This window comes from Heterocephalus glaber, unplaced genomic scaffold (genome assembly GCF_053883595.1).
Source record: "Heterocephalus glaber isolate CG9 unplaced genomic scaffold, H.glaber_assembly_v1.0 deba00001429, whole genome shotgun sequence".
NCBI lineage: Eukaryota > Metazoa > Chordata > Mammalia > Rodentia > Bathyergidae > Heterocephalus > Heterocephalus glaber.
Window position 1 is genome coordinate 9,417,960 of NW_028258294.1, and position 16,256 is coordinate 9,434,215.

The 16,256-nt window shown below is 38.3% G+C and overlaps 1 protein-coding gene across 7 annotated transcripts in view; it reads left to right on the forward strand.

Annotated features, from left to right (window-relative positions):
• Nucleotides 1-16,256, forward strand: part of Fat3 (FAT atypical cadherin 3) — a 651,224-nt gene that overhangs the window by 584,343 nt on the left and 50,625 nt on the right. For all 7 annotated transcript variants that reach the window (XM_013069628.3, XM_013069629.3, XM_004838019.3 and 4 more), the window contains 4 exons: nucleotides 8,567-8,956; nucleotides 11,416-11,630; nucleotides 13,090-13,227; nucleotides 14,149-14,292. In XM_013069628.3, the coding sequence (XP_012925082.2) occupies nucleotides 8,567-8,956; nucleotides 11,416-11,630; nucleotides 13,090-13,227; nucleotides 14,149-14,292 (887 nt within the window). The remainder of the gene's footprint in view (nucleotides 1-8,566; nucleotides 8,957-11,415; nucleotides 11,631-13,089; nucleotides 13,228-14,148; nucleotides 14,293-16,256) is intronic.

Consider the following 16,256-nt stretch of genomic DNA (forward strand, 5'->3'; position numbering starts at 1 on the left):
TACATTCATCATTGGAATCTTGTACCTTACATGATGTATCTTGGTTCTTATTTTTTCCCCTTCCCCTGCCCTCCCTTCACCCGCTCCACCCTTCCCTATTAGCAGAGACTTTGTTTCCATTTTTTTCTTTTCTCATATTTTTTCTTTTCCCTTCTTTCCTTTCCCCTACCCCTCCCACTTCCCCTGCTCCTTTAGACCTTTTCTTCCTATACACAATATCAATTATACATTGTTTTAATTATAATATCAAAATTTAGAGGACATTACCACAGATTTTACAGAATTTAAAAAGATATAGAAAGCATATTACAAAAATCTTTTTTGAAATAAATTTGACATCTTCTAAGAAGTACCTTGGAAGACAAATTAATGAAAATGACTCTGGAGGAAACATAAAATTTAAATATCACCTATTAAAGAAAGTATATTCCTAGCTTGAAAACCTACCTATATGACAACAACAGACTCATATACATTTTCACTGATAAATTATATCAAAAATTTAAAGCAGAAAAAAGAAGGAACACTTCTCCCCTCATTTTAGGAAATCAACATTGTGCCAATATTAAAACTGGATAAAACAAACTATTAGAAGTCAGATCTGGCAATAGGTAGTAAGTGGTTTTATTATAGGGATGGCAGTGTTGGTTCAGCATTGGAAGATCCACCCCCGTAAGTCATTATTTTAACAGAGGAAAGGAAAAAGCCATATGATCCTGTCATTAGTTGCAGAAAAAGTATTGTACTAAATTCTACAGCTATTCTTGGTAAAAGCTATTAGAAGACTAGAGGTAGAACAGAACCTTCTCAACAGATAAGAAATGTACTCCATACTTCCAGCAAGAACACCATATATGTATGGAAAAGATACAATGCTTTCTCCATAAGGTGGGGAACAAGTGCAGATATGCCTACTCTTCATCTGTCCATTGGACTTTGAAACATAGGCCCAAACCAAAATAGTCTGGCAATAAAAAGAATCAAATAGCATAGGATTGTCAAGGTAGAAGTTAAATCTTTATATGTAGATGAAATGATCATCTACAGATAAAATACTAAGAAACCTCTAGGAGCCCCTAATACTTTTATTTGAATTTAGCAGGATTAGAAAACACAAGGTATATATAAAAATTCAGGTCTATGTATACTTGCTATAAATGAAGAATTGGATATTGAAATTTGAAAGTTATGTAGGAGTACAAAGAACCTAGAAAAGAAAAAAAACAGTGTTGGAAGACATTTATTACCTAATTTTAAGACTTCCTCTAAAGCTACAGTAATCAAGGCAGTGTTGGTGTAAGGAAAGACATATAGATCATTGGAATAAACCAGAGAATCTAGAAGTAGAACCACACATATATGGCCCACTGAGTTTTGAAAGATTATTTAACATTAACATTTTATAGAACATAAGCTCATCTCAAGAGCAGAGGAAAAGATAGTGTTTTCAGCAAATGGTACTAGAACACCTGTTATCTGTATGTAAAAAATTAACCTCAACCCTTTATTTCCATACATAAAAATAACTTGAAAGGATCTATAAACCTAAATATGAAAGACAAAAATTATAAAACTTTAAGAAGAAATTATGAGGGGAAATGCTAATGAATTTAGGGTAGGCAAGAATTTCCTAAGATACAAAAAACATGATGTATAAAAGAAAGAAATTGATAAATGAGATTCCACCAAAATTTAGAACTTTAAATGACATCGTTAAAATAAAAAGTAGTCCTTAAACAGATATTTATAATACATATAACCTATGACCAGAATATATACAAAGAACCCTTACAGCTCATTAATAGACAACCCAATTAAAAAGTAGACACAAGAAGATGATAAATAGCCTGTGCAGCAAAAGGAAAGGTGTGCAACACTAGAATCAGAAAAATACTAATCAGTACAATAACAAGATCGTATTATACACTCATTAGAGAGATGAAGTTAAAAGTTTTAAAAGAACAAATGTCAGCTTAGGTGTGAGCCAATTAGAACTTTCTAATACTGCTAATGTGAATGTAAAATGATAAAACTATTTTGGAAAACAATATAGAAATTTCTTATATTCCTGTTAAGAACCAATAGTCCTGTTCTTAAGTTTACTTAAGAGGAATGAAAACACATGTTCACAATAGATTTGTACATACAAGTTGACTATCCCTTATCTGAAATTCTTGGGACCAGAAGTGTTTCAGATTTTGGTTTGAAATAAACTTGATCTGCAAAGAGGATAGCTACTCCTGCCCTTTTTGGGGGGGTTCCTGTCACATGGAGTATTGTTTTCCACCCTTTAATTTTCAGGCTCTGAGCTTCTTTTTGAATTAAGTGTGTTTCTTGTATGCAGCATATTGTTGGATTTTGCTTCTTGACCCATTCTGCCAGTCTATTTCTTTTGATTGGTGAATTGAAACCATTAGCGTTGATGGCTATTACTGATACGTATTGACTTATCATTGTCATGACTTTTATTTTTGTTGGATTCTCCCCCTTTGCATTTAATTTCTAGTTGTGCCCAATGAACTCATTCTGCTGGGCTTCCTGGGTTGTGATCCTCATTGTCTTTTCCTAGGATATTGTCTAAAACTTTTTGGAGTGCTGCTTTGGTATTCATGAAATTCCTAAGGTGCTCTTTGTCATGAAAGTATCTTATTTCTCCATCAATTTTGAAAGATAGTTTTGCAAGGTACCTCAATCTGGGTTGGAGGCTGTGTTCCTTTAAGGCTTGGAATATATCACTCCAAGCTCTTCTTGTCTTGAGGGTTTGCATTGAGAAGTCTTCTGTGATTCTGATGGGCTTTCCTTTGTATGTGATTTGTTTCTTTTCTCTAATTGCTTGTAGAACTTTATTCTTCTGTTGGATTTCCAGAATCTTATCAACTATATGTCTTTGTGTACATTTTTTTTTATCAAGTCTAGTTAGAGTCATATGCCTCACTGATCTGTATGTCAAGTGTTTTTCCCCTTCTTGGGAAGTTTTCTGCCATCACTTCTGTGAACAGTTTTTTTATGTTGTCTGCACGCCTGTTTCTTCAATGACTCTGATCAGTCTTATATTATTCTTCTTTTCATCATCTAGCAGCTGCTGGATTGATTCCTTGTAGTCCCTTACTATTTTAAAGCAAGTTTTCTTTTCCTGGTCACTAATTGCAATCTTATCTTCTATATCTGAAATTCTGTCCCAACATTGGCTCATTCTGCTGCATAAACTTTCAATGGAGTTTTTAATCTCCTGGAAATCTGTTTGTATGTGTTTTATGTGTTCCATTTTTTTCCTATGTTGGGATTCCATCATGTTCCTCAGTTCCTCAATTTTTTATCTGTGTCTTCTCCAAATTTCTTTAATCATGTCTTGCACTATGAGCACAATCTCTGCTGTTACCTGAGAAATTATTTCTGATTTCATTTTTTTCCACATCCTCTTTTGTTGCCAGTTCAGGGAGTCCAGGTGGTTGAATATCAGATTGTTCCATCTCTTTTCCCTTTGGGGCTACTTTAGGTGATCTGGAAGTCTGGTTTTGAGACTTGTTTATGTGTCTTCTCAGTTTGATGGGGGGGCGGGTGTTGCTGGTGCCTGCATGGCTCACCTCCTGTGCACTGAGGCCAGTGGTATGGTGGACCAGAAGCCTCCTCCTAGGCTCTGGGAGCAGCTCACCTCCTGTGCTCTGAGGGGCTGGTTTGGCAGCCCAGATTATAAGAATTTAGTACTGCTCACATTTTTTTGGTGCCACCTACTGACTAGTTCCTGTACAGGTGACAGAGGACACAGAAGTGAATGGCACAAACAAGGCCCTTCAGAGAGGGAGTCAGAGCAGCTGCCAATATAAGACATGAAACAAAACATGTAATTTAGCTCTTGATAGCTCCTTAGGCTTAAGGAGATCTTAGAAAGAAGAAAAAATACTTCTTACAATCTCATATATAAAGCTAAGTCATTCTGATATTGAGTCAGATCCTTAGGTCATAACCCAGCACTGAGGATTATTTCTTACTGTAGCATAAAACTTTGTATATATAAACTATATGAGTGAATGCTGCTGAATAATTAACTGAATGGTATGAGTCTGCTGTGTTAAGTTTCTTCTTACCCAGCAGATTCCAATAACTCACCATAATACAGCTTAATATGGACTTTTGCTTTGTTCATTCTGGTCCATTTAGCCTCAGGTCCAACAATTTAATGAGCAGTGGGAGTATGGGGGAGGTCCATTGGAAACAGAAATGAGATGAGCTATATTTGTTGAACTTGAAAATGAATCATAATGCTGGAAGAAAATCTCAGATATCACCTTACCTGGCATGTCCCATTCCAACAATGAAGACTCAGTGAAGTTAAATCTTGCCCAAATATATGTTTGTAAGTTGTTCAGCTCATGCATTCAAAGCAGGATATCCTGCCTTTCAAGACTGGACCACAAAGCCTTCATTTTAAACCTTGACTTTTATGTATAAATAGTCCTATATCTAAAAGTCCATTCTTCCATTTAGGCAAATTGAGAGAAACAGTCTCCATTTAGAAACTTTCCAAAGCAGAAAATATAGATGCCTTGGCCATTCATGCCAGGATTTCACAGTCTTCCCTACCAGAAATTTCTATGTGCTGTTTTTCTCCCCCAAACCTACTCTATGAAATGCCACTATTACTTCCTTTGAGCAAATAGGCATTTTAATCATTCACTTTTTACCTAATTTTAATTCTCTGAAGAGCTGCCTGCTCCATTTGCTATAGTTAATGTGCAAAAACTTCACTTATAATGAAAGTCAAACTTCTTTTGGTAGCCCAGAATTTCAGCATTTTAAGAAGCTAAGTAGCTCCATCCTCACTCATTAAATTAGACTTAAATTGGAGGAAAGAATTACATCCTCTAAAAACACAGACACAAAATGATGGATTAATGTTATACTTTAATATAACACATTGTGACATGCAGTGGGAGCACTAGACTAATTAACAAGCAAGTCTTTTACTAGGGTTCATCTTTTCTGCTGGTTATGCAGCAAAAGGATGGCAATTTGAAGGACTGCATTTATCAAACCTCTTTGGATAGAAAGTTTCCACTTTAGTGACATGATCTGCATTCATTTAACAAAAACAGTACCACATCGCCTGGGAAGACTCACCAGAAGTATTGCTACTGAATTTGTATTTACATATCTGACTTTATTTCTAAAAATTATTGAAATCATTGCAATTGTGCCTGAATTGGAGTTTTAATATATTCTAAATTTGTCTTGCATTTTCTTGAGAACTAGCAAATCATAAGTGACGTCGTTTAGCAGGTTTTTGCTTTGGATAGCTCACCCCCACCACCACCACCACTATTCTAGTCTTGCTTTCATGTCAGTCTGACTGGTAACAGAAAGGTGAGGGGAACAATAAATCCCCTAGTTTTTCCTCATGGGAATGCCCAAGATACTGTCAGAAGCAAAATGTATGGGAACTGAGGGGTAATGTGGGTCAGCAACTTGGAAGGAGGGATGGTTTTCTGCTGGGGTAAAGCAGAAAAACTCTGTCACGAGTTTAAATTAACAGAATCTGCCTGGAGGGGAGCTGTGGTCTTTGTGTGGCTGATTAATGTCAGCCTTGTAAAGTCAGCACTCCAACAACAGGGGTGCCCTGCTGAGCAGGGAGCTTGGATAACAGGGCATCTCTTCCTTCGGGGACAGAGGGCTGCCAAGTGCTTCTGAATAAGGCTGGAAGAAGAAGAGAAAGCTGCAGACTGGGGACCTAGGTGATGTTTTTCATTAGACTTCAGCTCTCTGTCCCAATGAAGCAAGCACACACAGCTATTAAATGCTCCTTCTTTTGGGGACTTCTGCTGCAGATCATGACAGGATACAATCCAACTTCTTACCTCTCCTAACTCAACATTGTTTCAGAACATTGAGTCAGAAATCACTTACCTCATTAACTAATATTTGGGCCTGAAGAAGTTAACTGTTCAGATGCAGATATCCTAAAACCCCCAAGCAGACTAAGCAAGGAACCTAACGAAAACAGGACTTTGTCTGGTGTCCCTCAGGCTTCACTAAAAATGCTGGTGGCAGCAGGAAAGTTCCTCAACCCTTGGAATATGCATCAGTGAAATGGGTTTTACAGTCGTGAGAACATAGTCAGATAGAAGATCCTGTAGGCATTTCCTACTCTCCTGCTTGCTCTTCTTATTGGCAAGAATAGTCTACTATATTTTGGGATTCAATTCAAATCTGTAGGGAATATGTATGATTTGAAAACCTATGTTGTATATTTACGTCAATCAATGTATATTTCCATAAATGCACCTTCATAACTTTGAGCAGTGTCCTGAAACTGCTGAATCAGTCAAAGCAGCTTGTAAGGCACATACTCTTCTGACACCCAGGAAAGGCTATTATTTTTCAAGTGCAAGCTCAGTCACCTCTACAACCCTCCATGTATTCAGCCTAAGAACTTATGTCAGAGAATTTAATCTTGTGCTACTCCAAAAATGGCCAGAAAGCATCCCTAAAAGCTCTGCTGTAGAGCAGCAAGAGAAAAAGAAAACCCTCTTATTTTCAACCCTAGCACAAATAAAATCAGGGCTGATATTTATATATCACTAAGTGATTGTTCTGAAAGAGAAATAAAAGTAAATGATGAAACTTTGCAAAAAATGGACTCTCTGGAATGGAACCAAGAGCAAGATCTCCATGTCGACCTATGGTTAAAACCACATAATGCAATTTATGTCATCCCCTCCAGATACCTGATTTTATTGGTTTGCTGGGAATTTAGACTTAAGGGAAACTGTATATTGGGGAAGGAAAATGTTTAACTCCTATTATTGGCAAATGTCTACCTTCTTGATGAGGTGTTATAATAGACAAAATGCAATTAGTCTTTATCTTATATCCAAAGGTTTTATAATTCACAAGAGTTATTTCCAGATAGTTATCATAACTACAGCCCTCTGACTGATGACTGTCTTCATTAAGAACACTTATAGTCAGAATGGTGCTACCATTTTTCCTACAAAACTGTTGCATTTTCCTTTCTATAAATTGTAATGACTGGGGCCAGGGATTTAGCTCAGTGGTTCCACCACCTGCCTCGCAAGCACAAGGTCCTGAGTTCGATCCCTGGTACAAAAAAAAATTATAAAGACTAAAGCAAATTTGAGGTTTCTAAACCATTGTGGAGTGCTGAGATCCTCCAATAAAAACAACCTTCAAGCCAGATGTCAGTTCAGTAATTCAGTAATATTCTGGTTGTTGATGGATATTTTCTGGTTGATACGTTTTATGTTAGATAAATAATATTTGAGTAACCAAATACATTTCTTGAAATCATAGGGCTGAAGAGCTCCTTTGGACTAATACTGAACTCTTACTTGATGGAGTGCTCCAGGTTCACTTTTTTCTCCTCTGTGCTCCATTATGACCTCATCAAGTCTTATGGCATTGGAGAGTATCTGTACACTGATGATCCTAAAATTTATAGCCCCAGTTTGGGTTTGTTCTCTGAACTTCAACCTTCTCTGCCTAACTTCATGTTTGACATCTCCACTGAATATTAAATTGCCATCTCCAACTTAATCTTAATGGGGTTTCTGGTCTTTAATCCAAATCTAGTACTTCTGCAGCACGCTCCATCTCAGCTGGTGGTAACACCCTCTTTCAAGATGTTTGAACTCAAACCTAAGAGTCTTCCTGAAAGCCTTTCTTTCTCCAGTATCCCATATCCTGCCAGTTTTACATCCAGAAATCATTCCTGTGTCACCACTTTGATTTTAGAATACATCCCCAGATACCCTCACTTCTCACCACCTGTGTGCTCAGAGATGTGGAACCCAGTCCCTTCTCACCATTCTCCACACCATTACCCATATTCAAGGCACTATTGTCACATGCACTTATTCCTGCAGGTTATGGAGCCATCTCTCTGGTTCCTTTCAGTCAGCCAGCAACTGGAGGCATCCTGTTATTATCTAAGCCACATCCCAGTACTCTCCTTTCAAAGACCCCCATGGTTTTCACTTCACAACAATCACCCCACTAAATATAAAAATATTATTAAGAAATGTTGGGCTCTCATCCACTGCTAGAAGCTCTAGCACTTAGAATAGTGCCTGGTAAATTCTAGTTATGTATTTATGGAAGTAATTCATTGGTTAATTAATTTCTATTTCTCTTTCTGTGGTACATCTTTTTTTTTTTTGGTACTGGGGATCGAACTCAGGTCCTTGTGCTTGCGCAGCAGGCAGCGAAACCACTGAGCTAAATCTCCGGCCCCCTGTGGTACATCTTTACCCATGTATCTATTAGTATCTCAGAATTTTTCTTAAGAATCTGGGGTAAAGTTATATATTAAGAACAACAAATTAATGCTGATATTTATTGACAGTATTTTTCCAATTTCTTTAGCTTTTAATTGAATTGTATGGGGTATTTTTTACAAACTGAAGTTTACATTTCTATGAGACTACAGCTGTTTCTATAATGACCATTTTCCTCTGAGTAGCCTTTCAAAAGTCACCAAAGCTATAATGTTTTAGTGCAGAGCACCTGACCATGTTGCTGTCCACTCACATTCTTGTGTTGTTTCCCACAGGCATCAACAGGAAGGTGGTATACTCTCTGGCAGCTTCAGCCAATGGCTTCTTCTCCATTGACAGTATATCTGGCATCATCATCTTGGAGCAACCACTGGACCGAGAACAGCAGTCTTCTTACAACATCAGTGTGAGAGCCAGTGACCAGAGTCCTGGACAGTCCCTGTCCTCTGTTGCCACCATCACTATCACTGTCCTGGATATCAATGATAACCCACCTGTGTTTGAGAGGAGGGACTACCTGGTGACAGTGCCTGAGGACACCTCTCCTGGCACCCAAGTCCTAGCTGTTTTTGCCACCAGCAAAGATATTGGTACAAATGCTGAAATTACATATCTTATCCGGTCTGGAAATGAACAGGGAAAATTTAGGATCAATCCAAAGACAGGTGGGTAATAGCAATCTACCTGCATTCAAGGCTCCACTATATCCTGCCTCTCCTCCCAACACTCAAACTACCATCCTTGGTTGGCTCTTTTTCCTTCTCCTCCCTCCCTCATAGAAGAAGCAACTGTTCTGATGGAAGGATCTGCATGCAGACCCAGAATACAACCCGGCCCACTGCTTCCTGCTAAATTTCAAGCTTCTAGCTATGGGGTTACTTGGAAAATATTGGACTCTCAAGTTGACTTCCAAACTTGTACACAGGAGGACTTAGGAGCACACTTGTGCTTCCTCAATGTGGAGATAAAGCGGTGTTTCTATTCCAACCACAAGCATTTGTTTGCATCTCTCTTTTTTCTATTTTTCCCCCTAACTTGGACTGTATTGCATGTGTTGGGAAATACTCCTGGAAATGAGCCTCCATTTGCTACTGTCCACACCTGCACTACCATTCTTTGGTCACTGGCCAAGGCACACCTTGAGTGTGATCTGCATAGTGACCCCTAGGTCTTCCCAAGTAAATCCATCAGGTGATTGGAAATGGCACTGCCCCTGAACCTGTTCACTCCTCCTAGTCGCAATACCATCATTTCTCACTACACTCTTTTCAAACTCTGGGGGGAATGTTTAGCATCACCTAGGGATAAGTTGCCTAGACATCAAGAGAACAAAAAGAGAGCTGTTGGTCTTTTTCTTTTTGGGTAAATAAAAATCATAATTCAGGAAGGAAGTTTGGCTATCCTTTGAAGAGTAAACATAGTCATTCTTTATTTTCCTACTGTTTGGATTTCTATTTAAAAGCCCTTTCATGCATATTCTCATTTGTTTATTGATTCCCATTTTGCAGATAAGAAGAGTCTTTCACATCCCCCCTTTCTAACTATGTCCCTCGTCATTCAAGCAGTATGTACCTGCTAAGCAAGGAGGCAAAGAAGATCCGTTGTCCCTTGGGTGGTCAGTACATACAAAGAAGAAGCTTTCGTAATTAGCCATATTTATTTAACATGGCAAATATGCTAGATACCTATTAAATCTTTAGATGTTCCTCACATTTTCCAACTGGGAAAGACAAGTCCATAGATGTTACATGATTTTCCCCATGGTGTCCACTGTTAGTATGTAGATTATTCAGGATTTAAACTCAGATCTTCTTAACTCTGGAATGCCTATTCTAACCTCGATATATTATAACACTACTAACTGTGAAGATGCAAAAAATTCAGGAGATACTATCCTCACCCTTAATTATAAGTAGGTAGAAATATTGATGGAGGAACTGCATTAGTAGCTTCTCCCAGCAGTACCTCTGTTTATTAAGGTCATTACTTCAAATTAAAATGTGTGCTGTTTCCTTTATTTAAATATGTGTTAGCCTTTGTCTGTCTAGTTATGGCCATTATATATAAACACCATGGGGAAACGTTTAAGTACTATTTAAATATGGCACTAGATAACAAGGCTAGGATGCAAAATAAAATACTAGGGATGGCAAGTGCTGAGAAAATTTAATTATGGGAAGAAAGGGGCTCTTGTTATTGGTATGACTTCTGTTTCTCACCTGAAATGGTAGGATCCTATTGGCAATCTTAGCAAGTAGACAAGTCCTGTTTTGTGCATGGCTGTGACCTTCTCACTGTCCTGTTTCCAGTTCAGAGAAAAGTGAATGCCCTTGAGAACTGCTCTGCATCCATACACTGACCAGCTACCAATCATAGAACACAGGACTGGGTCATCTCACCAAAAAGGGCTGAGACAAGAGGGATGTAGCATTCACAGAGCTCTTCCTAGAGATGGCACCAAATTTAGCTGCTTTTCTTTGTTTTACTTGCTTAATTTTATGAACTCTGTGACGTGAGATTATCATCTCTGGTCTCTAAGTGTGGGTACTGAACTCAAACTTAATATTTGGCCACTGAATTGTCTGATTACCAAGTAGGTCCTTTTGCTTTATGTCACTTATACCTTAAGCTTCCAGAGATCTTTGCCCTCTTTGAGCCATAGTAGTTTTATGTATATGCATTATCATTGGTCAAACCATCTTTTTGGCTAAGTAAATTCAGCTTAAATCTGCACGCTGACAGGGAGCAGTCATATAATCACATCCACACATCTCAACTCGTTCTTAGTCTTCTTGAGTTAGGAAATCGGGAGAAAATTATTAGGGATGCTTGTCTGTATCCTTGCTCCCTAGATATAGGAGCAAAGATTTTCATGCTGTGTCAAAATATTCAAAAACTGTCACAGAAACTTACAAGGATTTTTTGTTCTTCAGTATTGTATTTGGTGTACAGCAGTGTTTTAACTGTCAGCATTAATCAGACTTCTGGAATTCTTCAAGGGAGGCATTAAGTAAAATCCTGAATAATTAAAATTCTTGACTCACATTGATATTAAAACTATCACAATTGTGGAAGAGATGACCAACCTTTAGTCAAATCTAAAGTTTCCCATTTTTGTTCAAAGGAGGTATTTCTGTCTCTGAAGCCCTGGACTATGAATTATGCAAAAGATTTTACCTGGTTGTGGAAGCTAAAGATGGGGGAACCCCAGCTCTCAGTGCTGCGGCCACTGTCAGCATCAACCTCACAGATGTGAATGACAACCCTCCTAAATTCAGCCAAGATATCTACAGTGCTGTCATCAGTGAAGATGCTTTGGTGGGGGATTCTGTCATTTTGGTAGGTACCAGGGGTGTCTAGATGTCTCAGACTACATATCCTCATTTTAGTGAAGTTGTTAGCAAGGTTCATATTGGACTTTCTTCAAACTTCCTCTTTTATGTCTCCAAGAATGCCAGTCAGACCTGGGTGTTTCAGTGATACATTCTCCAGTTTGTATATTAGAAGGCATCTGAAAAATTAATTTATATCAAGGCCTAAGTTACTAATAATCTCTTTTCAACAAGAAGTGTATACTTTTCGAGAAACCAAGACAGACTATGTCATGAAAATTTAATGATAGTTTCTACTAATTTGTGAATTTGGATGTTGTTATTAGATATATAGAAGGTCATTCTATTCTTTCTTTTTGAGATCTACTGTACAGTGTGATGAATAAATAGTATATTGTATATTTCAAAATCAACACAAAATAATAAACATTTGAAGTGATAGATACATTAATTTGCTTCATTTAATTTTTCTCTATGGTTTTCATTAATCATGACATCACTTTGTGTTCCATAAATATATCAATTCTAATTTATCATTTCAAAATTTAAAAAATGATTAGGTGACTAAAGTAAGTAAAATCCCTCCCACCCACCCACCCACACACATAGACACAGAGTAGGGCAGCTATAAATGGGAGTAAGTTTGATATTGATTGTTCACTCTTAGAGGAGCCCTTTGGAGAAGGGATTTTTTGAAATAACACTTAGAATTAGAAGAATAAGCCATGTATTCTTAGAACTCAGGTTTCCTTAGGCCACAAATTACATTTTGGAAACAGTGAGTACCTTTCTTACCACTCTTACAGAACTTTAAGTTGGACAGGTCTCTTCCATCCATCCATCTGTGCATCCATCCATTCATCCATCAATCCATCTCTTCTCTAGTGCCTACAGTGTCAGGTTGTGGGTGGCTGCAGCCCTGTTCTGGATGATAGTTCATTCTTTACACATCAAAGGTAGACTTCCCAGGCTCTCTGTCCCTCCTGAATAGTACAAGACTCTGTCCATGCAAGTAAATCCCAACATTACCAGTTTGGATTAGCAGTCAATGTATAGCATGTTTGCTGTGTGATAAAGGGGAGCTTTCTTGGTATTCCTTATGTGGAGATGCGTAAGTTTAGAAAATGTTCAACTTAGTAATAGATACCACTCTTTTCAGAATTGAGGAATTATGAAAACATTCCCATCAGTTAGCTTTGGGCTCCATTCTTACTGTCTTAAGATGTGAGGAAAATCAAGCCTAATAAGCATCAGACTATAAGCAAGTGGAAATTAACAAAAATATAAAATGGGGCTCCAGCCTTTGTACTGCCCTACTTAGTCAATCCATCATCTCTTCCATTTAAGGCATCTGATCACTGGTAGTGGTGAGCAGAGCTCCCAGGACTGTCAGACACAGGACCCTAAAAATAAACTTTTTCTCTCTGGAGTCAAATCTTTTTTTGTTTTGCTTGTTTTCCATGAAGCTAATTGCAGAAGATATAGACAGCCAGCCTAATGGACAGATCCATTTTTCCATTGTGAGTGGAGATCGAGACAATGAATTTGCTGTGGATCCTGTCGTGGGACTTGTGAAGGTTAAGAAGAAATTGGACCGGGAACGGGTAAGCTAGTTTAGGTCAGCTCCCTTTCCGTCCAATATCTACCCTTTCACTGGAATTATTGGCATGGCTTGCATGAGCATAAAGAGCAAGGTTCTCCATTCTAAATAAGATGAGTAAAGAGGAATGGGGTAAAATACAGCACAAAGTAGTATTTGGGTTAGACTTTGAAAGAATTTTCTGCCAATAATAGCTTCTGAAAATTTGTTATTGATGAAGATTTTAAAGAAATGGTAAGTATGTATCTTTCTGGATCATTTGAATGTCAGTCCCTCCTATAGCAAGAACAGAAAAATACATATAAGTATTGGTTTCATGAGCAACTTTAGCCATGGGCAAGTAGATACAAAAAGGTCATTGAAGGTATGTAGGCCAGAAAGATAATCCAAAAAATTTCTGTCTCAGGTTAAACTAAGTTTCTGAACATTGTCTTTCTTGATGAAAAATATGTCTTCAAAAAAAAAATGAAATATAAAAACCAATATCATAATAATAATACTAAAAAAGCAGATAGAATCCACTGGATGATATATTCCCATGACATCAGAAATATTCAAAGCAATAAGAGAGATCAGTGGTGACAACTGTTACGCTGAACAAAGGCCCAGAGCCATTGGTCCAATAGGGAGTGTTTAGAGACATTATTTGGTTGTCAAAACTGAGCAGAGGGTGATAGTGGCTCCTTGTAGGTAGAAGCAAGGGATGCTGCTAAACATCCTGCAACATATAAGTTAATCCCAACAACAGAGAATTATTCAGCCCCAAATGCCAAGAGTGAAGAGCTTGAGAAACCCTGGTCTAGAGAATCCAAGTGAAGGTAGTTGATCTTTAACAAAACACAGCCATAATCTGCATTTTCTCTAAGAGTGTACAGAAGGAAGGAACCACTACCCTCATTCTTATCACCTCTTTGTGACTTAACAGGTGTCTGGATACTCCCTGCTTGTCCAAGCAGTAGATAGTGGAATTCCTGCAATGTCATCAACTGCAACTGTCAACATTGATATTTCTGATGTGAATGACAACAGTCCAGTGTTTACTCCTGCCAACTATACTGCTGTGATTCAGGTAATCAGATCTTGTCTGCCAAGCACTTATCTATATGAATTCAGCCTCTGGCTTCTGATGTGGTTTACTCATTGTCTTAGTGAGTTAGGGATGCATAACAAAACAACTTGGACTGGGTAATTTATGATCAACAGAAGCTTATTGCTGACAGTTTTGGAGGCTGAGAAGTCTAATATCAAACTTCATCATGTGCTATATCTGATGGGGATTTGGTCTCTGCTAGATGTTGACATCTAGCTGTGTCCTCAAATGGTTGAAAATGCTAAAAAGTTCTCTTGGACCTCTTTTATAAGAACACTAATCCCTCCCAATGGCTATGGTACTTAAAACTGTTTCATTGAGAATCCTCTATCAACATACGAAGTTGAGGAGGACACAAGACATTCAGACCATAGCACTCATTAGAATTTTTGTTATTATTAGTTAATATCTACTTGTCTAGTCATAGAAAAGGTATGAAAAGAGCCTGGTTCTTCTGTCATAACTGATGAATAAATATTAGTAAGAAGTTTCAAGGACCAGGTTCTTTCAATGTTAGATGCTTTATGTACACAATCTAACCCTACAGCAGACTGTGAAGTGCCATTGTGGCTCGACCCCCACTTTACAGTTAAAGGCTTAAATCATTAATCCAAGATCATGCAGTTGATGAGTGGCAGAGTCAGAATTTGACTTGGGTCTGTTTCCTGAAAAAATACTCTCTTTCCATAATGCCAAACTATCTTTAAACAACCTTGTGCTTTTCTGACAGAAATTGACATGAGGCAGGAGATTGACATGAGCCATCTCATCAGTCAAAGGGAGGTTAGTCATCAGGAAAGAGCTGCTACTCATTAAAATTAATCTTCCATAAGTAATTTGTATGGCACTTTAAATACATCTGCTCTTTAAAATTAGACTTCAAGATAAAGTAACATACTGCTGGCATTCTGCTCTCAGAGAGAATAAATCTCTTTTCCATTTATTTTTTATTCACAAGATATTTCATGAACATAGTACCAGAAGCTGAGCTTCCTCTACTTCCTAATATTTCTAGGAGTTAGAAGCCCAACTTTAGAAAGGTCAGTAAATCCATCCTAGGAATATTGTGGAGGACTTGGAGTAGACAGAAATTGATGTGCATGTCTTGGCACAGGTATTCTGATTCCAGTTTGGTCTCAGAATCACCCAGGGCTTTGTGGGTAGAAGGAAAGATGAGAGTGGGCCAAGTCTTGAGACTCCTTTGGGATAACCTTGAAGACTTTGAATTGGCCATTTACAGCTGGCCTCTCCTGCTTCCAGTCCACTGAACTGTCCAGGAATCAGGCCTGGAGGTAGTCATTAAGCAAGCAGCCATCCACTTTGTCCCCAACCCTTTGTCAGCACAATCCTATTCCTTCCTGGGAGAATTTTGGCTTTCCTCTCCTCTGATGCTTCTTGCAGCAGCTGTGTATATTGATCACCCTGCTGCTTCCACCAGGGCCTGCATCATCCTCCATTTCTTTCTCTCAGATTCCTGTGTCCATGACTGTCATCCACCAGGAAGCTCACTCTCTGCATCTCACCACCACCGTATGCTTCACCCAAAACGAAATGGGCCTTGCCTACTTAACATTCACTTTTATAGCATGTATCTATCAACCTGACAGACTATTTTCAAATGCACAACAGGAAGTCAGCAGTGAAAGAATGAGAGTCTCAGCCTGTGAGTGGTGGCTGTGTCCCCCTCCACAGGCTGGGCCTGCCTGTATTATTTTACACCTTACTTTCTCAGATGGTGAGGGCACACATTCTCATTCTCTCCTTCTCTCTGTGGAGGAAGCAGCCTTTAGAGAGCAAGCAAACAAATCAATAAACCTGTTTTCTGCAGTGCCAAGTATGTTGTCAGTGTGAAATAGTAAATCTTCTCTCAGCTGAGACAGTCTCATGATGGGCTCCAGAGGGAGACCATGTCTAGCTCTTGACAACCAAGAGGTACTTGAGAG